The 23,957-nt window shown below is 43.5% G+C and overlaps 2 protein-coding genes across 3 annotated transcripts in view; both read right to left on the reverse strand.

The window, feature by feature from the left end:
- Positions 1-772: 772 nt before the first annotated feature.
- On the reverse strand, positions 773-7,020 carry LOC124997003 (T-box-containing protein TBX6L-like). Its single transcript, XM_047570463.1, has 10 exons — positions 6,877-7,020; positions 6,394-6,488; positions 4,911-5,078; positions 4,711-4,813; positions 4,097-4,261; positions 3,177-3,317; positions 2,999-3,075; positions 2,493-2,566; positions 2,100-2,313; positions 773-1,997 (listed from the first exon to the last, which is right to left on the reverse strand). Exons 1-10 carry the CDS (start codon positions 7,018-7,020, stop codon positions 1,796-1,798), a joined length of 1,383 nt encoding a protein of 460 aa, XP_047426419.1. The 3' UTR covers positions 773-1,795.
- An 8,026-nt stretch (positions 7,021-15,046) lies between these two features.
- LOC124996197 (matrix metalloproteinase-17-like) overlaps positions 15,047-23,957 on the reverse strand; it is a 72,250-nt gene continuing 63,339 nt past the window's right edge. For both annotated transcript variants that reach the window (XM_047568986.1, XM_047568985.1), the window contains one exon: positions 15,047-16,521. In XM_047568986.1, coding sequence (XP_047424942.1) covers positions 16,196-16,521 — 326 coding nt within the window. In that variant the 3' untranslated portion in view covers positions 15,047-16,195. The remainder of the gene's footprint in view (positions 16,522-23,957) is intronic.

A 23,957-nucleotide genomic window follows, 5' to 3' on the forward strand; every position in this document is an offset into this window, starting at 1 on the left:
GAGAACATAAAGCTGATTGTTTAAACCGTGCTAGTAGGACTGCTCTATGGATGGCAGCGTTGGGTGTTTATTGGGTCCACTGCTTTTGTCGAAAAACTGAAATGCCTCGCCAACTGTGAAGTGGATGAGCTCGAAAGTTATGAGACATCAGTGCTCCCCAGAGAGTGAATCCTACTGTCTGTGGTGACTTCCTCACTTTTCATCTACTGAATGACGCGCTACAGTGTCAGCACCAAGAGAGCGACGAACATGGTTCAGATCCCAACAACTACTCAACAAGGAGAGATGGTTTGTTAGAAAAAAATCTAATATGCAGAAGTACAAGAATAGACATCATAGATTTCTAGCAAACCACATCCATGCAGTCAAAGATTAGATCACTCATATGTGTGATGTTCGACCCAAGATTTTGACCCAGGTCAAATGACCCTGCAATCCACCCAAGATTTTATTGGCTGACTTCAATGTGAACAGGAAGGCTGCGTCGACTCTCTAATTTTCATGACGTCATTTATGTACCTATCTGTGTGATTTTGTCTCTCTTTTTCACACCATTTTTCACACCATTCTCTGTAAACTCTAGAGATGGCTGTGTGTGAAAATCCCAGCAGATCAGCAGTTTCTGAAATACTCAGACCAGCCAGTCTGGCACCAACAACCGTACCACGTTCAAAGTCACTTAAATCCCCTTTTCTTCTCCATTCTGATGCTCGGTTGAACTTCAGCAAGTTGTCTTGATCACTCTACATGCCTAAATCCATTTAATTTGCGTTAAAAGCAATTGGACGGGTGTATGTATCTCTGTCGTCTTTTGATCACCAACCAGCACCGCACCTATACTTTAGGAACCAAATACTAATGCTACTAACACCAAACAAAACTACAATAATACATCCATGGCTGAAGTTCTAACCCCGAACTGCTCCTGGGCTGCTGCACTGGTGGCTGCCACTGCACTAAATGTACACACTGTTGTGTGAATGAATGGTGTGTAAGCATAAAAATGATTTGCCCATGACGTATCAATACATTAAAAAAAAAAAAAAAAAAAAAAAAAAAAAAAAAACTTGCAGAACTTGCTGCGACTTAATAAAGCCTTACAGAGGCGCTATCATGTCTGACAGCTTTTCGACTCATATTCTAAGTTATTCGATAACAAACCAACTCAGTATGAATCAGATTAGCTGCAACTCCAAGATACAATACCAAGAATAAACCTGAACTTCACACTGGTTTACTCATATGTATACACCTACTTGTACTGCAATCTTTATTTCCTCTTCAGACTCCTATGACACATATGATTAAATGCTCTGATTTGATTTAACACTCCGTCACCATAGCATTGTGTACTGCGTGTGCGTAAGCATTTCCCCACACATGAGCGACATATTAAATCTTTGATACCTTATGAAGGGTCTGTTACAGGATTTATTCTCACCACGCCGTCAGATTAAATTTCTCATTTATTTCCCAGCTGGCAGGCCACGGCACAATATAAAGTTCCCTCAAAACACATGCCGTGTCTAATTCAGTATAGACAATTGCAGACGCTCCAACCCGGGGCCGGCGCGTATTTTGCTGAGAGCGTGGTCTCCAGATAAACCAAACCGTTGTACAGTGAAATTGCCAAAACTTAAAAGTTACATATAAAACAAGCTCTAGAAAATACTTTTTACACTTTTAACACAAACTACTGGAACATCCATTGTTCGTCCATTTAGAAAAGTTTTCCTATATCCCGTCGTTCCTTTAGCGTTCCTGTCCCGCGTCGATGTCATCCATCGCGATCGTTTCACCAGCAGGAATAAGGGAAGAGCGGGAACTGGCTCCAGTCTGCTGTGTTGCTGTAGTGGGGGTGAGGGTGGGGGTGGTGGTGTTGCTGGGTGCCATGTTCAGTTGTGGAGAGCGGATGAGGTGCGGGGTGGAGGAGTGACTGTGACTGTGCTCCATCTGCATCACTGGGGGGGAATGGGAATCTGCCATACTCCACGCATCTGGAAGAGAGAAACACGGAGGATAAATAACGCGCAACACGAGTCAGTCTTTGAAATAACTTATTAATACAACTGCCTTGTAGTCAAACTCTGTTTTCAGACCTGTACGGTTGGTATGCCGTGGATGCAGGCACCATCTGTTCTTCACAGCCGTAGTCATACTCTTGCAGCTCCGGGGGCTCAGCGTGCAGGCTCTCAGATGAGTCCGGCTCCAGAGCCCAGGCGGAGAGGTGACGCTCCTTTGGTGACGGCTGCCTGGAGGCCTCGCTCTTGTCTGCCAACGCCGACTGAGAGGTGGAGGGCATCCTCTGCAGGCCTGAGGAGGAAATGCATTTTTAATGGGCTCTGGCGTGGACGTCACAGACGTTGGCACGCCGCTTCAGAGACGAACTCACTCGAGTTCGCACCTGTAACCGCACGAAAAACTGCATGAATAAAAAAATTTAAAAAAATGCCGAGCAAGTTAATCACTGCAGAAGTGCAGCAGAAGCTCACCTGGAGATCTGTCACACGTGTTCTTCCTGTCCAGTGCGGGTCTTTTTGCAGGAGGACTTTTATTTGAGCGACACCTAAAAAATATATTAAAAAAGTGTAAATGTTTTTTTTTTTTTTTTTTTTTTTTAAATGGATTAAAAAAAACATTTCACTGACTTTATGCTGTATTTATATTAACGTACAATGAGGGGAGAAAAAAACAGAATACAGGCAAAATAAAAAAAGAATCAGAATTACTTAATTAACCCCAAGGGGAAAGTACTTTTTGTTAAAGTATAAGTAAACACGTTGCTCTGTTGTATTGAATATGGAGTATTGCACAGCAGGAAATTATTGAACATGAAGAGTCGAGAGTCCAATAAGCATATAAAGAATTCTGTACAAGTATATGAAGTGAATATTAGCATAAATCTGAATTATTGCAAAGAATAAATTTATCCAACCAACTAACACAGAGTGAGGAGTTGCACGTCATGGAATATCTGTGCTTATAACTAGCTCCCTACCTTTTGCTGTGGGAATGGGTACCTCCTTCCCTGAATCCTTTAGCAAAAGGGTTGTGATCAATCTTCAGTTTGGTGATCTAAAAAAAATGTCAGGGAAAGAGAGCAGTGTTACCATCCAGGGGCATGTTTGATGTCTGAAATGTAAGATCAGCTATTGAGTGTGGAGTTGTGTTTTTACCATTGGATTCTGGTAAGCGGTAACTGCAGTGAAGACCGTCTCTGGGAATGAGAAGGTCTGTCCCCAGCGGACGGCGTACGGACTGTCCGCCTGGATCACGTGAAACCTTGGGTAGTAGCGATGCATGGAGTGCAGGATGATCTGATGACGGTAAAATAAATGAGGCCAGAATGAATGAAAAAAAAATGAGTAAAGTATGTGAACTGTAAATTCTAATGTGATATTTAATATAATGTTTTGTAAACTAGTTTCTTACACTTCTGTCTACACTCAAATTTGTGATAAAAAAAACGAAACAGAGTCGTTGTTTTTAAGTTCAGTCACTTTGGAAAAAGCATGATTTTGATTTACGAGCTTCTTTTTTCAACATCTTGATCAGTGGTCTTCTTCTATCCAGCTTTTTGCTTTGTTTCATTCATGGGAGGAAAAATTACAAGTTTAAGAGAGAGAGTTTCAATCAAACTGCTTCCTCTTTGGATGCCTAATGCAGCAATATCCTGAGAGAGATGATCCTCATCAGGGTCCAGAGTCACTGCATCTGCACTGCCATAATATTGGAATCATATAATTATTTCAGTATGGTTCGTTTTATTGTTTGGCTCTAATCTGTTAAATATTCAGTCCTGAAGAATATTTTAGAATAATATAAATCTAAAATGTATTTGATTTAATTAAGTGAACCTGAGTGAGTAGAACTAAATCTGACGTTGTGGTTGGTGGTCGATTTAAATAGGTTCAAGTGTCGGACACTAAATGTAATTAAGTAACAAACTTAATATGTTAATGTTAGTTATACTATACACTGGAGTAGTAGTAATTAAGTGTTAAACTACACAGCTGAGCTGTAATTAAACATGGTATGTTAACCTTTCTTAGATTTCACAGTGTAGCAGTGTAAATGGTGGCATGTGGTGCCTTACGTGTCCGTGCTGATCCAGCGTGTTGTTGGTGAGCTTCATCTTGAGGACGGACAGCGGATGCTTCATCCAGTGGCTTCCTGGGGCAGGGGAGTCTGGGTGCATGTAAGAGCGGCATGGGGGCTGGGGCTCTGCCTTCCCGGCCACCTCCCACTGCCCGTTTTTCCACTACAGAGAGAGACGGGGGAGGGACAGATGCGAGGTTAACGCGTGAGACCTGAAGATAGTGTGTGGTTAATCAGAACCATCAGATCCGGTGAAGGAACCGTCTTCGCGCTGAGTAACAGTATCATCTATTCACCACAATAAAAAAAAATCTCCTCCAGAACTTTCTTCTGCAGCATTTTACTATCTACTACATTGTTTGTGCCAAAAGTGATATCTGTGACCAAATGGGCCGTCGATTGTGAATGAGGAGGGATGCTAATTGATTGGGCCTCCAGCCGAGAGTGCACAAACAGGAAGCAGCGAAAGGCTTTGATATGCAGCAGTGAAGGCTCAGGGTGGGCAAACCGGCTGCTCTTCCACAGTGAATTCTGCTGGTTTTAATCCTCCTTTTTTTGCTAATGAAAAAGCTGCAAATGTCCAACAAGCTGCATCGCACCATATCAATGTACCTTGTATTTGAAGCTGTCTACAGGAACCATATCCATCATGACGACATAGTTGACAAAAGGTTGGAGGCCGGTTAAGCTGACGCTGCAGTGTGGGAACATCCTCCTGAAACGAGGCAGAAGTCGTGCAGTTGTTTAAATGTTTCTCTGAAACTGTAACCTTAGCCTGGACGTCTCCAATGCAGCAGCCTCAGACTTCTTACCTCCCGTGCTTTGTTATAATCATCTCCGTCCCGATGCTGTGAAAGGACTTCCAGAGCTCAGCGTTCTCCAGAGTCATCCTGCAGCAGCCCTGCTGGTACGAGGGAGCTGCCGAAGGGGACGACGACATGATTGAATCCAATTTTGGGTCTGTGGGGAGAACACCGATACTCACGTAAACAGGATTGCAGCCTTATTTATAGAACACACAACTCAATTATATAAATATATATATATATATATATAAAGCTGAAGCAAGGCCAACTGGGAGTTTCTTGAATATGTCTGACCACTCATCCAAGTAGCTACTTCACTTATTTCAGTGCAGAGTTGATAGAAGCAGGAAAAACTGGTAACCACCGTTTAAAAAAGTCAGCGATTAGAATAGAAAAAATGATACATTTCACAACTGAACTTCCAGGAGTGATTATTAACCTACAGCCTTAAATCATTGCAGCTCATTCTAGATTCAGATTTTATTGCACAGTATATTTCCCGGTACAATGTCTTTCTTTGCTGTCGTCCACACAAATGCCCAAAAAAACTCCTAAAAGTGTTCTCACATTGAATAGTCAGTGAACTCACCAGAGCTGTGCTGCACGCTGCCGTGTCCTCCTGTTGCACCTTTAAAGATCCTTTTCAAGACAAAGTGCTGAGGTGAAATACTTCAAGGGTTTCTTTCCTTGAGTGTCGTGGCCCTTGAACTTGATTGGCCGTCACAGAAAGGGTGTGGTCTAAAGAGACGAGGGGGTGTAGTCCGTGAATTATTCGGGGTACCTGAGGTTTTTTTTTTTCTTGTAAACTCACAAATTCAGTCAAATAATATGGCATTGTCTATGTAGGTGTCTTCGGGACTGGCGTCTTGTTATTAAAGTACCCCTTTAAATGTAGTTGAATATTTATTATGAGATTCTTGTTGCTGCTAAAGTCGCAGTGAAAATGCTGTTTCAAATTCAGATTCAGAAAACTCTATTTTTCCCAGGGGGCGGTTAAGAGCATTAACGTCATAAGAGTAGAAAAAGCTCAGTTAAAAAAAGCAACATAGAATAAACCATTTGGAATAAATATATACATAAAATAAAAAATACATACATGGTGATGAGTAGTGCAAAAACAGACTTAGACTTTCTAGGCTTTGAACATTGCTTCACTGTAGAGACTCAGAATGAATCAGAATAACAACTGCTGCTCAGTATCATCATTTATAAACCAGTCATACACTATGTATGTACCAGCCATGAAATACATCAAATATTCATTCCCCACTTTCCCCCTGCAGTCCAAGTAGATGGACAGTGATCAGAATTTCAAAGCGCCTGGCAGACAAACAGGCCCCTTCCCGGCAGCTTTGGATGCGTATTGAGAACAGAGAGATTGCAGAGGTGATTGCAGTTTAGGTCTGGCCTTGACAATGGCTGACAATGCCGCTAATCTGGCCAAATGGCCTCATCCCCCCTCCAACCCCCCACTCCCTAATCATGCTACCTTAAGTGTCCCGGGAGGAGAGTGGGCTCTCTGACGCAGCCAGCAGTTAGCGGGCCGTTCTCATGAAAGCCTGATGGGAGGAAGGGTGGGACCAGCTTTAGAGGACAATGTTCAAAGTTTACAACCCGCTGAATTTCGTTCCTTGTTCTTCCTCCACTGAATGAATTTCCGCCTTCCACAGACAAGGCATTGCTGTTTGTCCTGTGGGTTTGGAAACTGGCCAGCTGAGTCTCTTCCACCAATCATTTTAGATGTTAAAAGATGGACTGGAAAGAGAAAGAGAAACACAGCGGATCTGATGACTGCTTTAATACCTGCTGTCTCCCACCTCCGTGTTTGTTGTGTGAAAATACAACATGTTGTTTTCAGATCTCCACTCTGGTATTAAGTGACTGAATCCAGTGCCTGGGAAATCAGGGTTTGGAAAGTACGTGGTTAATGTTGGCATCCATCAGATGATCCGCATGTCAGATAATTCTTCACATTTTTCTTGCGCTGAGCTTCCAGCGCTTTCACGGGCCATGTGGCGGACATGCAGAGCTGGTTAAACCCGGTGAACGTGTCATCTGTTAAGGTTCTTGCTGCCGCCTTGTTGACTTTGAAAAATGGGAAATTGAGGGCCTGCATCGAGCTGCTCCAGGATGTATTTTGCAACGTGTTTGCGACGGAGAACGCGGTATGTGGGTTGAAGGAAATACAATTTCTCGCTAAATGGCTAAAGTGTAGCTGTTATTGAAAAACATTAAAGATTCTTTGGGGAAAACCTGAATGCTGTAGCGTTTACAAGGATAAATTAGTGCTTTAGCGGCAAACAGAATGACAAATAAAGGTGATTCCTCCAGCACATGAATGGAGGAGGCATATTTTGGTTTGGCCCTGATCCACTTCGCCAAGAACAGACTTGTCAACAGACCTGATCACAACACACCCAGATTCATTATTTTCTCTATATTAAATTTATCTATTAGCTTTCCATCTAAATAGCTTTATAACATGAAGAAACATGATCATTTTCTCTTCCTAAGCGACACTGCTAGAAGCCACAGATCATGAATTCCCTGTTAGATAATGAATCCTCACTATATCCCCATCTTTATCGTTATACTAAACGCGAGGAGTTTGGCAGAGCAAATGTCAAATATTTAGAGTAACTAAGAATCTAGATGTGTTCATGATCAACAAATAAAGACTTCCCAGAAACTAGTCGGACATTTCGAAGAGGTAATTTATCATTATGTTAAAAAGGAGTGGGCTAACGGCCGAGCCTTGAGGTGCACCATCGTCAGTGTCTGCAGTTTTATAGCTCAGTGAGGTCAGGATCTGACACTGACTGAGGAAGTGTCCAAGAAAATATTGCACTATTGTGTTTCTCAAAAGAAAAAAAAAAAAAAAAGTTACTGACATTGTTATTCGCTGGTGTTGTTGCCAAAGATCCATACAAAATGCAGTTAATGTTTTGTATGTAGTACTCACACTTTGCAAAGTCATCCTCCAGGCCAGATTGGACCCTCTGGCAGACCCACGGGCCTTATATTTGACACGTGTTCCCTACACACTACAGACCTTTAAACGTGCTGAAACACGGCCCCAGCACAGGACTACCGTGTAGCTGTGTCTGAAGTGGTCATATAATTTCCTTGAATAGAATGTTTCAATCAGGGGTCTGGTATCAGGATTTTTAAATTTACCACTGGCAATGATTTTTCATGAGGGTTTCAGTAATGAACGATACAGTTTCCGAGAATCACGTGTGAAACGCTGGTCGCTGGCAATAAAGCAAAAGTAACAACACACATCACGGCAGGCGCTATAAATAACATATCTACTGCACTGCATTTGTTTGTTGCTTTTTGTAATGCACAGTTTTGCTGCAATAATAATAAAAAAAAAAGCATGACACAGGAAACATTGTGGTTTCAGCAGTTTGTGCAAGTTGCAGCTGGAGCTTTGCAGTGCACGGTCCCGGCGGTGGGAGTTCACAGACGTGACTGCGTGTTCGGTTCACCGCTTGGATGCTGGGGGAATTATTAGTGGGTGGTGAGACTAATAGTCGCTCCTCCTTCTAAGTTTCGTTAATGCCGAATTTCTCCTGAAAAAAAAACATGTAATTTCCAAGCAATAAAAAAAACATGTTTGTGTGGGTATGACTTCACAACATTTGTTTTTTCTTTTTTCACCTCTGTCATATATAACCCACCCAGAACCACAGTGACCACAGATAAGTGGCCTAAACTCATAACACATCAGCACTGACAATTATTAAGTGTCTGATAAAGCTGTGCTGCAATGAAGATGTTCTAATTGTTGCAAAGAAATGCTGTCTACATCCTACAAGTAACCTGCTGATTACTGTATCACTGAAATAAATAAGAGACACACATAACACATTTTAATTCATTTAATTTTGCTACGGCCCTACAAGTTACTGGAGTGGATACATGCTTAAGAGAGGGTTTTACGAAAGCTTCTATGAGCCAATGTTGCCATCTACTGGACCTCTCAAATAGTGATATAGTTCTTCCAGTGGTTAGGCTTTGTTACTTTTAAATACTTTTAATGGAAATAGATTGACTTCACCTTTTCTGCTGTGACTCTGATGGATGTGTCCTCAATAATACCCAAAATGCCATTCGGCCTGCGCTTACGAATGCCCTGAGATTGATTAGATTAAGATAAAGGTGGGTGCTGCAGAAAGGACTGAAAAACTGAAACAGAAAATAATCTCCTGCCAGTGGTTTTAATGTTGTTGTTGGCATACAAGAAAACAGAACATGTAATGTAAGAGATGTGAGGGACGTCACGAGGAAAGGAGCTGCTCCTGTGTTTGTCTGGCTCTGTGAGGCCTGTGGGATGAGAGGAGTTGTCCCATAATGACGTCCCCTGCTACTTTAAGTGTACATTCTCGAGGGTGGGCAGGGTCGCTCCGGGGACCTGGATCTGCTCTTCTTACTTCTTACTGTCTGTTCCTATCCTAGTTTGCAGCTGCTCCAAATTAGACTCAGATGGACATGTAGTGTTGGGTGTTTTTTCTGAGTTTATATTGGAGATAGAAATCTGAAGGAGTGAAGGGATAATGAGGGGAAGCTGTGTCTTAAGGTTCACCGCCATCTTCAGCATCTACAGGTTTTCTACCAGTCATTGGATGTGGCCCTCTGAAGACCACGATCTTAGCATAACCGCTTATCAAGTGGTTTGTTAGAGGTCTGGCGTAGGAGGAGAAGAGTAGTAGGGGACATCCTTTAGTTTCATCTGCCTGTCAGGAAGCTGGTGGGTGGTGTCGAACGTTGTGTGACGGAGGGTTTCCGGGAAAAATGACGGTGCAGCGTTTGAAGCAGCATCTGAGATCTGAGTGAAACTTAAACCGGTTTGCAAAGGAGGGCTTTTAAGACCAGAGGGAGAGGCATCGAGAGCCAGCTCTGGAAGAGCCAACTCGTGGAGTCGATAATATATATATTAGATTAGAGGTGGGGTTTTTCGCCATCTAACCTGCAGCAGTAGAAGACACTCGGGTCATCAGCGGGGTCTTTATCTCAGCAGGGGTGGGGGTGGAGTGGAGGAATGGTCTCTCCGTACTGTGTGATGTCTTTCGAGTCTCTCCACAGGGTCATTGGCAGGAAACCAGCTTTTCAGTTTTTTGATGTAGCTTCTTTTAGCCGCTCTGATCTCCTCTGTGCGGGTACTTGACCTGCTTGTACAGGGCTCCCTCCCAGCTTCTCCTGCTTCCTCCTTGGCCCAACTAAAATTGAATCCAAGTGTGGAAGGTTAAGCCCCTCCAGGAATGAGCAGCAGTAGCAGTAATGGGAAGAGAGAATGAATGAACTCCCTGGTCTGTTGAGCACACTGGCACATACAGTCGGAAAAAAATTGTTTGTCTGCACCTGACAAAGCACAGAACTCTTTCTAATGGAGCTTTAAGGACTTTTGTAGTAGAGTTCGACAATAGTACGAGGACTGTAAGAAACACTCGAGGAGTACAGAGGTCAAAAGACGCACTTAAATGCAAATAAGTGTGCAGGTATAAATGAGCGACGTTCAGCAGCGCTCTATAAACCTGAGCAGCGTACGTGTGCACCTGTATCTCACGCTCCATCGATTGCGCTGCATTGTCAGAAACGTCTGGAAGCTTAAACTTCAAAGGGGGAGGGAAAGTGGAGAAGAAAAAAAAAAACAAGTCATCAACTTTTAGAGTGAAAAGCGTCACAAATTAAAAGAAATTGAAAGGGAATTGGTGGAAAGGCAGAAATTAATGAAACGATTAAAGTGAAAAATTAGAGGAGGGAGTGGAAGAAGTCACGCAAGACAGAGAGACGGGGGCGGGAGGATGCCTGGGCCGAGGAGGAGCGGAAAGAACGGCGAGGAAGAAGCCCCTGAGAGAGCGCGCACGAGAGACAGGGAGGAAAAGAAAACTCTCCAGGCTGGAGGGGAGCAGCTACAGATAAAAAGGTGGAGGAAAATTGAAAGGGCATTTTTTTTTTTCAAAGACAATAAAAGAAAGAAAGGGAGAGAGAAGGCCGTGAAATAAGAAGAGCACAGGCTCCAGAGCTGTAAATTAGTTGCTTTAAAAAGTTCTTTAAAAGAATTTATTGATTAACGGTGGAACTTTTTGACTGGCCACGAACCCGAACTCAGCCTATCCTCATCTTCCTCTGCTGAGGGAGAACTAGTTAAAGCGCCTGAGCACAGTCCCACAAAAATACATAACGAGGCGCCTGTGGAAATCAGAGGCCCCTACAGCTACAAACACTGCCTCTGTTGGCTCAGGAGGAATCTGGAGGAATGCGAACAGATGAAGGGCTCACACCCAGATGAACCCTAGTCTCAGGCCACGATGCGCTCATTACAAAAAAAGTACGACTTTGGAATTTCTTGTGACTGTTGTTCACAAGAACTCAAAGCAGAATAATGCATTGAATCTCTTACTGTGAGTGAATTAGTGAGTGAAATTACTGTGGGTGTTGAAGTTTATATTCGATCGCCAGCAGATGGCAGCACAGCACAAACCACAGCGGGAGAGACCGTTAAGTTCACCTTTCTGCATAATTAAAGCATTTGGACAGGTAAAAGTGAATCATCTAACCCGGTGTTAAATGTAAAACATTCAGAGATGCTTCTTTTAATGAGCTGTTTGCACGGCAAGCTCCATGGAAATAAGCGAAATGTCACCTGGAAGTTCTCAGTGGATTTCTGAATAATTTAAAATAATATAGTCCTCTATAAAGTCACTTTAAAAGCGCATATAAAAGTTTCCAGTATGACTTCAGCATTACAGCCAAGCTAAATCCGTCTTTCTTTGATCTGGGTTCTCACTGTGGTTGATTTATAGGCTGTAAAAATGTGACTTTAGAGGAAAAAAAAACAACAAAAAAAAAACAGCCGTTTTATATTTGCTTTGCATCTGAATTAGTCCTAAAACCACAGGGGAGTTTCGGGATGCTCATCAGTAAGCACTGATAGGTTTTTGGCTGGTTGTTGCACAGTTGAAGTCCTTCTCCATCTTCCTCATACCGTCACCCAGCACATTTTAGGTTCTTCTGGAAATTGCTCCAGCAGCGAATAGTTCAGGCCTGGTTTGGTTCACTTCTGACTGATTGATTGGCTCTGACCGGCCCACAGGAGCTATGCCAGCGGTAATAGGCGCAAAGGCCTTCAGGTGTCATTTCTGGTTAAAGCGAAGGCTCCGTGGCTGGCCAGCAGTATCTCACATATTTGAATACATTTACATATTTGTTGTGCATGTCATATTTCCATTTGAGAGAGATTTAGATATTAGGATTTATAACTGATACACTTTTCATTCTTGGATTGCACATGCTAAATCTTAATTTTTTTTTTTCTTACCTCTGCAAGTTTAGATAATTTTGCAGATTTTCACTGTGGTTCAAAAGCATCTAACTAACAGGCATCCCATTAGCCTGCGCCTCCAGCGGCTCAGTAGTCGTTCCCGGTCAGGTGTTTAGAGGTCCGCGTTGTGCATTCTGCAACTGCGCCAGCTTCAGGGGTCTCACTTTGAGCTCTTTGATGTGTGCTCGCAAGAACAGGCGAAATGCAAAGTGGACAGCTGCTCCTCTCCTCCAGGAACGCCACCAGTTGGCCTGAGGAGGGCTATCCTGAGAGCCACACACACACACACACAGTAATAATCATATGCGTGTTTGTGTGAGGGGTTAGCCAAGCTACCATTGATTCAAAGAGACTGTGTGATAGAGAGCTTGGTTCAGAAAATCTCTGCAGAGCAGTAAGCTCCCCCGTCTGAGGCGAGCTCGCTTTTCTCTTAACACACACAAACACTCAGAGGCGACTGATTACACGACGCCCCTTTCCGCCTGTAGCATGTTATCATATAGCTCAAACCGCTATCGCAAGTTTGTAATACAGACCTCTCTACCGGGCCTTTAATGAAAAACTGACATTTTTCTTTTCTTTTGTCAGCCTGGGCCTCATCCTCTAATAAATCCCACGAGTTATAATTACCTTTTGCTGAGACCTGGGAAGGCGGCAGCGTAACTAAAGGGGAGCGAGACAAGGCAAGAAACACGAGCAGTCAGGTGTTGAACTGTGAATTTGGATTAAAAAATGAATGAATAAATAAATAAACAAATAAGTAATCGGCAACATTCAGTTCCCGTGTCTGCAGGGGGATTATCACTAACAGTGTGATAATCGTTTCCGATTTCCCTCTCCAAATAAAACTGTTTCGATAAACTGGCTACGTGCCCTCGTTCGAGCCCGTGAGATGGTGAGATGTTGGCTCGAAATGAGGCCAAGTGCCGATAAACAGATTGTATGATCTGCTACTGTGTGGAGGCTGTTTGTGGATTATGCACTTAACGCTAAATTGCTTCCTTATCTTTGCCACCATCTCTCTTTGGGGATGACATTTCATTATTTATATATATATATATATGTTTATCTGTTTGTCTCTTTCTGTGTCTGCTAGTGGGTTTAATATACGGTGGACAGTTTTTCAGCCTCAACAGTGATGCAACCAGTGTTGTAAACCAGCGGTCTTCAATGTTTTTCAGGTCAAGGACCCCCAAACTGATGGACACATTAAGTAGGGGCCCCCTGCTAAGCTATTCAAACAATACACATTCAAATATTTATTTGTTAAATTTATTTTCTATTTATTTATTTTTTTGTTCGAGTGACAAAGCGATCCATCTTGGCCTCAGTGGATGGGAGCGAGCTGCGCTGTTAGCATCTCTTCTGCTAATGTTGCAGCGTGCCTCTGGGATTTTACCTGGGGACTCAATAGACTCTCGGAACCTTAATATAACCTTAATATATGGCCTTGTGATTGGCTGAGCAGTGATGGGGCGGGTCCTTCTGTCTATACGAGACTTGTTTGACAGGTCGAGTGTAGCTTTGCGCTGTTCAGTGAAGTGTTTACTGAAAAACATCTTATGCCTCCATGTATCTCTTTACTGAAATATGTTAATATTTTAATTGTAATATATTATAATATGACTCTTGTTAATGTGTATTTAAAAAAATTTGTGGTGGATAATTAAAGAAAAAAAAATATCTGATCAACCAAAGATTGTGCGACCCCCCCTGCAGTACCTTCGCGGACCCACTAGGGGTCCCGGACCCCCTGTTAAAGAGTTGAAGACTGCCCTTGTCTTTGTAGCCGGTTCTTCCCTTCTTGAATATTTGAGTTACGGTGTGATTGATTGGTTCTGCCTGGCCCATCTGGAGAGCGGAGCAGCATCGTTGCCACATGTCGACTACGAAGACACTCCGCAGATGATGTCTAATATCTGAAAATGGGAGGTTTTTGTATTCAATTACATCTCAATACAACTAAACCAGACACATCTAGCTGGTACTTGAACTATTATCTTGCCCAACAGGACACACACACACACACACACATACACATGGTCCAAGTGAGGATGCGGGAGCAGGTGCTGTGGAGGTGGCAACACCGGTTAATTAATGCCACTCGAGTGTGTCCAGAGAAGGGAGGAGGCAAAAAAATAAATAAATAAAAACAGCGACCGAGGGACTTTTTAAACTTTTAAACTTCATTTTACCTCAAATAGGATAAAGCTACGAGTCTGCATTCTTTAGGCGATGTTGAATCCGTAGCCTCGGGGTAGAATATACAAACAAACATTTAAACAAACACTAAGGTTTCCTTACAGGAGGGCACGTGTTTGTGCCGGTGCAGCATGACTGTGGAGTACACAGGTTCGGCTTCTGGTGCTCATTACATGTTTAACCGTGTGTGTGTACGTGTGTGTGTGTGTAGCAAGACGAGACAGGCCTGACATGCCGCTGACTTTGATCTCCGAGTTGGAAGGTATCTGAGCTGCTGAATATTTTTGGATTAGATGACACTTTATTTTTCTGATACTTTTTGCTCAAGAAACACGGGTACACGTCGCAGGCGCCTGCCAACACTCACAGCGACAGCGACCCGACATCACTCACCGTGGTTTGCATCCCCCGATGAACAGCACTGACCGTTGTAATTATAAAAACACGGTTGAAAAAAAAAAACATCGGCGAGAAGGTGAGCAGCTACCAGTTGGAGCCTCCGAGCTGTCACCTGCCTTCGAGCCTGGAATGTTTCTCGATGACACGCTCGGCCCACGCAGTCACACACACAAGACGGCAACTACAAAATCACACGACCATCATCACCCGGTAAAGTTATTCGTATTCTTTTTTTTTTAATTTTTCTACAAAAATATTTTACATTAAAAAAACACAGCTCAAAATATACAGTCCACTTGGTGATGCAATAAGTGCAGAACCTTTCCACTCAAATATATCAGTCTATAGGTAAATATATCTTTACAGCGAGAGGGAAAATCAAGGAGCATGATGGAGCCCGTACGTCGCGGAGAGGCTCGGCCAAAGCAAAAGCAACGTAAAATAAACGGGATAATGGACTTGGGTTTGGTACTAAATATACAACTAAAGGCATGTGCGAGGAATGCGGAGTGGAACGTGAGCAGCAGCCTCTCGCTTTGGACTTTCGGCAAAGGCAGCTGGCCCAACCCCTTACTCCTCTGTGCGTCTGTCAGCTCTCACAGAAAGAGTGAGAGCGTTCAAACATTCATCCCTTTACAGCCCGTGGGTGCACGAGTGTGTGTGTGTGTGTGTGTGTGTGGATGGTGGGGTTTATTAAAGAGCCAGTTTACCTCCGGTGCTATCCCGGCGCAGAGATATGCGTTGTTTCCCCCCCGACTCATCCACTACAACTGAGATGAAAGGTGTGAAGTGAAGTGGGTGTGTAATAATCACAATTATAAGATGACTATTTCCCTCGTAACTACTTTTCAAAGAAGAAATCCCCTTTTCAAATGGAATGAAACTCTTTTCATCTCCGACGCATCGGGCCGGTGAAAAGCAAACCGTCCGCCGACGCTGCGAGACAACACTTGAGGTAAATGCGAAAACTTTCAGAGCATTTCTGCAAAGCCGCCTTATAATAAAAGCGTCCGCTGTAGCTTAATAAAGTGTGAGTTGGCCTTTGCGCCCGCCTTGATTTCTGAATAGATGTAACTTTTGTTTATGCGGAGGCTCTGCTGCTGTAAACCTGCTGCACACAGAGACAAAGAAAACCCCGTCTGTTATCATTTCTGTTCAGTAAAGTCTTTCCTTGTAGAGATGTGGCAGTTTAATTATTCAATAAAAAACTCTGTAAAGCATTCTAAGTGGGTGGGCGCCGTTGCCCACAAAATGACATGTAAAATAAATAACGGCAAACTCTGAGATACAAAATAGTGTAATAAGAACAACATTTTCCCGGTTGTCCACTGGCCCTCTGGCTGTGTCCCGTGCTTTAGCATCATAGCAGTTCGGAGCGGAGGGTCAGCGTGAGCGTCCAGAGAGGAGGCAGCAGCCAAACGGGAGACGGAGAGAGGCGGGCCCCCAAGGGCGAGGCGGTGTCAGAGGTGCAGGAGCACACCTCGTACCCGTTCTCCGCGTGGTCCGGGCGGAGGCGCACGTTGACTCGCGTCTCCGTGTTTTTGGGCTCCGCGTCCGGAGAGTCCGACTGCATCTCGGTGCACAGCAGCCAGTCCTTGGCGACGAGGCGGGGGTATCCTGCCTCCGCCTCCATGTCGCTGCCCGGCACTCGCCAGTACTCCTTTCCCTTGAAGAAATAGGACGAGCCTTTGGAGACAGAGGGGGAGAGAATTAGCGGGTCTATGAGCGCACAACGCAGAACCAGAACGCCAGACCGATACGCTTTATAATTCATGGAAGGTACAGAACGGCTCTCGTCTGGGATAAACAACAGGCGCACAGCACATAAAACATCACCGGCCTTAATTTCATGAATCAGTGAACCAGGATGCAAAGTGTTTATGTTTAGTAGTTTACATAGTTATTACCTCCCTGCACAGTACACCTGGCTGAGACACAGTGGGGATAATTTGAGACAAGGTGGGATTACAAAAGAAGCACATCAGCTGCAGCTGCATTTCCCACCATCCCCACATCAATTCACATGCTAGCATCAAACCCCGTCTCCGAGAAAAAACACCAAGCTTTTTATTTTTTGGTTTGATTGTGCTCTGTTGATAAGCGGGCGGGCCTGAGCCCCCTGTCGTAGCATGCGCACACAATCCTTAAATTACTCTGCTCACTTAGACTGCGAGGCCTCATAAATACTGCAAGGCAGACACAGATGCATGGACGGCTCTGCTTTAGCGGGAGCATTGCTTTTATCGCAATAAGATGCCTGTTTAAGAGTCAAAATTGTATGTGAAACCGAGCTGAAATGCGTATATAGAGGGGATTTGGGCACTTTCATAACATCCCTTTGTGCGCACCGCCCAATTCGGAACAAAGCTACGTCTCCTGGGCTTTCCTGACACCATAATTGCACTGTGTCACCTGATCGTTACTGATAGACCCGCTTCTGTGCCTGTCCTTTCACTGCAGGGCACTTAAGTTAATTAGAGTCACAAAAATACCAAATGTGACCTGGTGCCGTGTGCTATCGATGAAAGTGCTACTTTGTTGTGTGCTGTTACGAGCATCAGATGTGATAACAGGGATGATAATGACGCAAAAAAGATTGAAGGCTTTCATAATCTACTACATGCGTTACCTGAGAAAAAATAAACTGAATAATAAATGTATGGATATTTGCTTCAAGTTCAGTTTCTTTGAAGAGGGATTCTGCAGTCAGTGCACACCGATCAGCCACAAGATTAAAATCACTGACAGGAGAACTGAATAACATTGATAATCTTGAGACAATACAATGTCCTCTTGCCGTCCCCAAAATGATGCAGCCAGACACATGGACAAAACGTGAAACCCTCAGAAGGCCACAGTCACAACCGTTTAGGACACACAGGGGGAGACCTACACAAAATTAAAAGCGATTGGTAATCCCCAGTTTAGGGAACCAGACATGTACTGGCCAGGCAATTACCTGCTATGAATAGGACCAGCAGAAAAACACAATTTAGTCACCTAAAACAAGACCAGCCTACAATAAAATCAATGTTTATTACGTTACCGCGCTGTCAGACAGCTTTTCCCTATGGAAACTGTTGCCTCCATCTCTTCAAAGCCTCCAGACACAGTCGATAAAAACTGTAATTTTACCACACGGTGGCTTTGGTGGTGTGACACATCAATTTAGATCGAGACAAACTTCTGACCACCCCAAAGTCACACAACAACACAAACAAACAAACAAACAAACAATCAAGCCAAATGAGGCAGGAACCCCTCTGGTGTGTTGTGTGAGGTAAAATCGTGTTTTTTGTCAATTGAGCCTGGTGCCTTTGAAGGCAGCTCGGAGCGTTATAACAGCCTCAGTTTCCGCTGTCTGACAGCAACTTAAAGTGGTGATATTATTCAATTTTAGGTATTCCTTGTTTTAGGTCGCTAAAGTAAGTTTTGCTGCTCGTCCACAGCCGGTCATGGCCTGGCATCCGTGCTGATACTCTTGTCTGTTTCTCCATACTGGAGGTGAGTTGGCCACCATGTAATGTGGGTAATACACTCTGTATGGATAAGTACTCCAACCATCCATCCATCCATCCATCCATCCATCCATGTCTGCCTATCCATGATTGGGTCATGGTGGCAACAGGCTAAGTAATGAATTCCAGATGTCCCTCTCCCTACCAAGACATTCCAGTTTTTCCCAGGGGAACCTTGTTACAGCTGCCTGTTACCGCAATGCAGTTCTGTCAATCACTTCCCAAAGTAGATGACCATAGGTGAGGACTGGAACGTAGATCAACTGGTAAATCCAAGGCTTTGCCCTACAGCTCAGCTCCCTCTTCACCACAATGGCCGATACACAAAACCGTCTGCCTGTCTCTTGCCCTGTTGTACCGCCACTTGCGAACGACACCACAAGATACTTTAACTACTTCGCTTGAGGCAGGAACTTTGCAGCCTAATGTGAAAGCACAATCCACTGCTTTCTGGTTCACCATGTCCTCCAACTAGGAAGCGCTGACCCACATCCTAATACATCTGCTGCATACCTTCGAGGCCCGATGAAGCCAACGGAGCCACATCAGGTTCCCAGTACCGGACACCCTCCTTAGCCTGGCAGGGCCAGGAGTTCCTGTCCACACGACCTCACTTCAAGAAGTGCAGTATTGCTTTTTTGTTTAGTTTTTTTCACTCATAAACAGATTTGAGAAACTCTAAGTCACTGAATTTGTCACCTACAAGACGACCACCTTTTCCAAGGCTACTCAATTAATTCTTCATTCAGTGGTGACTGAGACAAACAAGCAAGCGAACAACACTGCGGCTCATTAGAGTAAGAGTCGCGATATAAACAAGTGAAGAAGCTCGAGGAAAGTTCTCTTGTCGTTAAGTCACCAGAGGAGCTCCAAGGCCTGTAACTGTATAGCTCTAGAATGAATAGTCTTTGTGATCTCACAAAATATTTACAGTGAGTAAATCTTATTTCACCATATACTGAATACTGTGGGTCAGAGCCTCACATTCATCCAGATGTTAGAGGAGGCTGCAAAGTGAGATGAGAGAGTATAAAAATGAAAGATGCGGAGACACTAAAGCATTCAACTGCTTTTTGAATGCTTTTCCTACAATCAAGGATCAGTGCACAGAGTGGTGTACCAAAAGAAATGTTAGAAATATGTTTTACTATTCTCATTCTCATCTTCTATAACCACTTGTCCTCCAGAGGGTCGATGGGGATGGGGCTGGAGGCTATCCCAGCTGTCATATAAAATAAAAAGGCAATGAATTTGGAGTGGTGCACAAAGCACAGGTAGACAAACATGCTACACTGATGAGCCACAACATTAAAACCACAGACAGGAGAAGTAAATAGCACTGACCACTGACCAATGAAATGTTTTGCTGGGTTACTTGCACGTGTACCACCCACCTAGACCAAGACCAGGCATCCCCGCCCCATAGCAATGATACTCCTTGATGGCAGCAGCTATCCCCAGCACAGCAAAAGGTGTCGACCTGGCCTCCAAATTCCCTAGAGCCCGGACTGATCAAGTATTTGCAGGAGGCACTGGAGGAAGCCTGATCCACGGAGCGCCTTCCCCCTCAACCCAAAGGACCCACAGGCCCCCTACTAACAACATTCAGTTACCAGACACCACAGGGCACCCTCAGAAGACCCATATCCATTCTCTGATGAGTCACAACTATTTTGGGGGCACAAGAAGGTGGTCATAATGATATACATTATGCCTACTTATGCTACAAAGCACGTTATGCTACAAACATTTACATTGCTAGTAGGCATTTATAAATTCCTATTGAACCAATCAATCTGATTGAAAATTCCTTCAGACTGGGCCCAAATAGACTAATCTGTTCTGGTTGAGGTGGTTACATGGGGCATATTTTTCAGATTATTAACGTTACTCTGGAGTCCAAACTCCAGGCACTTAACCTTGGCGGCAGGTAAGGTTTAACAGGAAACAGCTGATTTCTAGAAATGAGTGTTGCTGTTAAAACAACTGCCCTTTGTGTTTATATTTGGTAATAAGCACAATAAAGATGTCTGAACTGTACCACTTACGGTCATATGGCAGCCGCCCAGATCTCTAGATCTGTACGCTATAGCATGTTGGAATAAAAAAGGAGGCTCTACAGTGCATTGACACACACACCAAACCTCTAAGTCCCATCGGCGAAGCTGCATTTCTCTCAGTCACCCTGCCTGTAAGGCCAAGTTCCAACCCTCAAGCAGCTCTCTGAAGTCGTGAGGATTGATCATAATATCTTCATGTCCTAACTCCCTACGTCTAAAAACTCCCTCTGATCATCACAAAGACACAAGAGGACACACGCTCGCAAAGTTGCTCTCCTTAGCCATCTGTCACTATTACTGGAAGACCAAGCTCGTAAGGCTGAATGCCACCGAATGTCTTCTTGAACTCATTCTTTCTTTTCCATAGAGAGCAAAAGTCCTCGAGCTGTCGAAAGTTGGCGAATAACTTTCAGATCACCCAGTTCTGCCTAATAACCCCAGTTTTTCTTCGGCTTATTCGCCTCAAAGTGAGTCACGGGCAACGCTGAGAGAAGCTCCTGAAGATCCTGAAGTGGGCCCTTCCTGTTTCACTCAGTATTATAAGTTACGTAAGCTTGTGACTTTTATCCACGTCTCACAGTCATTTTCATGTTGATTCCCTTCATGAAAGTAAATAATCTTTAAGAGCTTTTTCAATTAAGTTCTCATCCAATAGTCAAATGTGTGAATGAAAAGAAGAGGTGGTGACTATTTTTCTTGAATAGTACATAAAGACCAATGCCTTAGTATAGTTTCTCTGTGTTACTCTTAGTCGCAAGGCTATAAAATCCAGCTTAAGATGTTTAAATATTAAACAACACAGTTTCATTTCTACAGCTGGTTCAGTAATTTCCTAAAAGAAGTGGGCAGAAGAAGTAGTGTTCAGCAAACATTTCTCAAACAGGAGAAAATGGTGCATTTTTCTGGGACTACTTTTAGCTTAATACACCAGGGACTGTGTCGAAAGAAACTGTAGTGCCCAGGTTCACGGTATCACAGTTTAGCTTATTTATGTCTTTTAATAGCTTAAAACAATGGAGGTCTGTTTCCCAAAGAAAGAATGTATTACAGGCTTTGGTTACACAGACACAATATTCCTGACTTAATTGTTGATTTTGGGTTTTCCATTGGTCAAAACACCAATGCAGGTCACCAAGCTAATCTTTTAAGGCTAAGGCTGATGGCACGTAGCAACTAAACTATGGTGGTTTCTTGTGTTTGTTCCAGCTACTGTGGCAGAAAAATGCATTCAATTTAAATTCACTCTTGACGGATCTCACAAAGGCCATTCAGACAACTTAAACTTCTTTCTTTCAATAAAAAAAGAGTGGAATCCCTTGAACTTTTTAACAGAAGTTGTTGTTTTGTCTCTACTGACATACCAATTTACGAACTGGTTTCTGAAAAATTGTTGTGCGGGTTTAACGTAAAATTGGAGCCTGATAAATCAATTTCTTTTCACTTTTTTTGTAAATGTGATTAAAAGACTACGATGTTCCTTGGTATCACACATGATGTCAGCTGTTGCAATTATTAGCATCGTTGAAGCTGCATTAATGTCCCATTTTCCCCCTATAGCAACCATTTTAATGGCTTTACTGCCCTTTGCCTTTTTCTCTATGCCTTTTTCTATATGTGAGTGGAGTCATCTCTCTTTCTAACATCTCGCTCCTTTCTTCCATTGCTTTTAATATCTTTGTCCGCATGTGTCCCAGTACCTCATTTTTATGGATTCCTGTTCTCTTGTGCTTTTCACACATTCCTCCCTGTCTATTTTATTTTCATAACAAGGTGTCACCGTATCTGCTCTTTCCTTCTTGCAGGCACTCGTTTCCCCGCCCGTGTCTGTTTCAACCTCTATTCTCTCTCTATATCTATTCTGAGCTGCTGAAACACACAGGGAGAGGGCTTTGATGTGGCTCCAGTTCCCAGGCCCCATGGTCAGTCTGTGTGCACTTGTGCACATAGGTTTCCAAGTTTACCCTTCCACGCTCTGTGGTGATAACGACCAGGGGTGAAACTGAGTGAATACTGTCTGACCGGCCTCTTCTCACACGCACACCCACATGTGGGTGCTCTGATTCAAGAACGCGGGGAGGTCTGAGCCTACAAAACGCAACCCACTAAACACCTAACGGGGACTGAGCTTCCTCAGATTTCTAAACTAAGCAGCTGTTTTTTTTCCGAGGCATTTTTAAAATCTTGACCATCACCCCAATACATAGAAGTACACAACGAAAAGAAAATAACAGCTGCTGTTTCCCAAACAAATGGCGCTAAGCTATTTTACAACCCTCATTAACGTGCACGCGATCAGATGACTGTAGCTACGGTGCTTTGATGGAAGCAGGTGCTGTGACCTTGACGCTCAGCTGGTACAGTGTGATTACACTGGGCGAGCTCCAGCATTTGAATGTGTTTGACCCAGCGAATGCAAAGCAGAGCGTTGGCAGGAGGGTCCACAACAACTCACTATTGACTCATTAAAAACAAATGCAAAAGCACCTCTAATCTGAATAATGCAGCTATGCCAAAAAAAAAATCACAGATGCAACCAAGGACTGCAATAATTAAATAAACTGAAATGAAATGAAATAAAATGTACTGGAACAAAATGTCTCACATAAATGGCGTATAATCTTACATTTGAATATTCTCAGATGAAATGTCTTATCTAGGAAATACAGAAGTTGACTAAAACTAATTAATGAATTAAATCGAGTATTTTTTATTTCAAACCACTTTTGACACATAATCCGAATACACCAGAAAACCCCTGAACGTGTTTAAATTCTTTCAGATAAACTGGAGAAAGAGAGCTGGTGGAACTAGGTTGACGCAGGCTGTAATAAAGAACTGTGCCAAGTCCAAACGAGAGCACCACCTTATTTATGTGAGAACCAGATACAACCCTATATTTAAACTCACACCAATATAATTTAAATTATGAGATATAAGAAATCACAGTCACGGCAACAACTCACTCAGACCCTTCGAGCTCAGGTCGGCATGCTAAAAGTAATAAAGCTTGCGTGCTGATGTTTAGCGGATAAAACGTTTAGATTGATCACCGTCCATTAAAGTCATTAAAGAGGTACAGAAAGTGGAGGACTTTAAGTACATAGGGTCAACAGTCCAGAGCGAGACCTGAGGGTAGCAGAGCTGAAGATGTTGAGGCTTTCTGTGGGCGTGACCTGGATGGATAGGATTCAGGAATGGGTACATCAGAGGAACAACTCATGTGAGACGTTTGGGAGATAAAGTTAGAGGCTAGGCTCAGATGGTTCATGTACATGTTCAGAGGAGGAATGGTGAAAACATTGGTTGAAGGATGCTAGAACTAACAGGGAAGGAGGTCTAGAGAAAGACCAAAGAGGAGGTCTATGGATGTAGTGAAGCAGGGGATGAAGCTAGCTGGTGTGAGAGAAGAGGATACAGAGGATAGGACGAGAGAGAAGCAAGCGATTCACTAGGGCGAGCCCTGAAGGGAACAGCCGACAGGAAAAGAAGAAGAAGAATGAGCTAACTGCTAAGTGGCACTAAACTTTAAGGACAAATGAGGTGG

Source organism: Mugil cephalus, chromosome 19, assembly GCF_022458985.1.
Source record: "Mugil cephalus isolate CIBA_MC_2020 chromosome 19, CIBA_Mcephalus_1.1, whole genome shotgun sequence".
Classification (NCBI taxonomy): domain Eukaryota; kingdom Metazoa; phylum Chordata; class Actinopteri; order Mugiliformes; family Mugilidae; genus Mugil; species Mugil cephalus.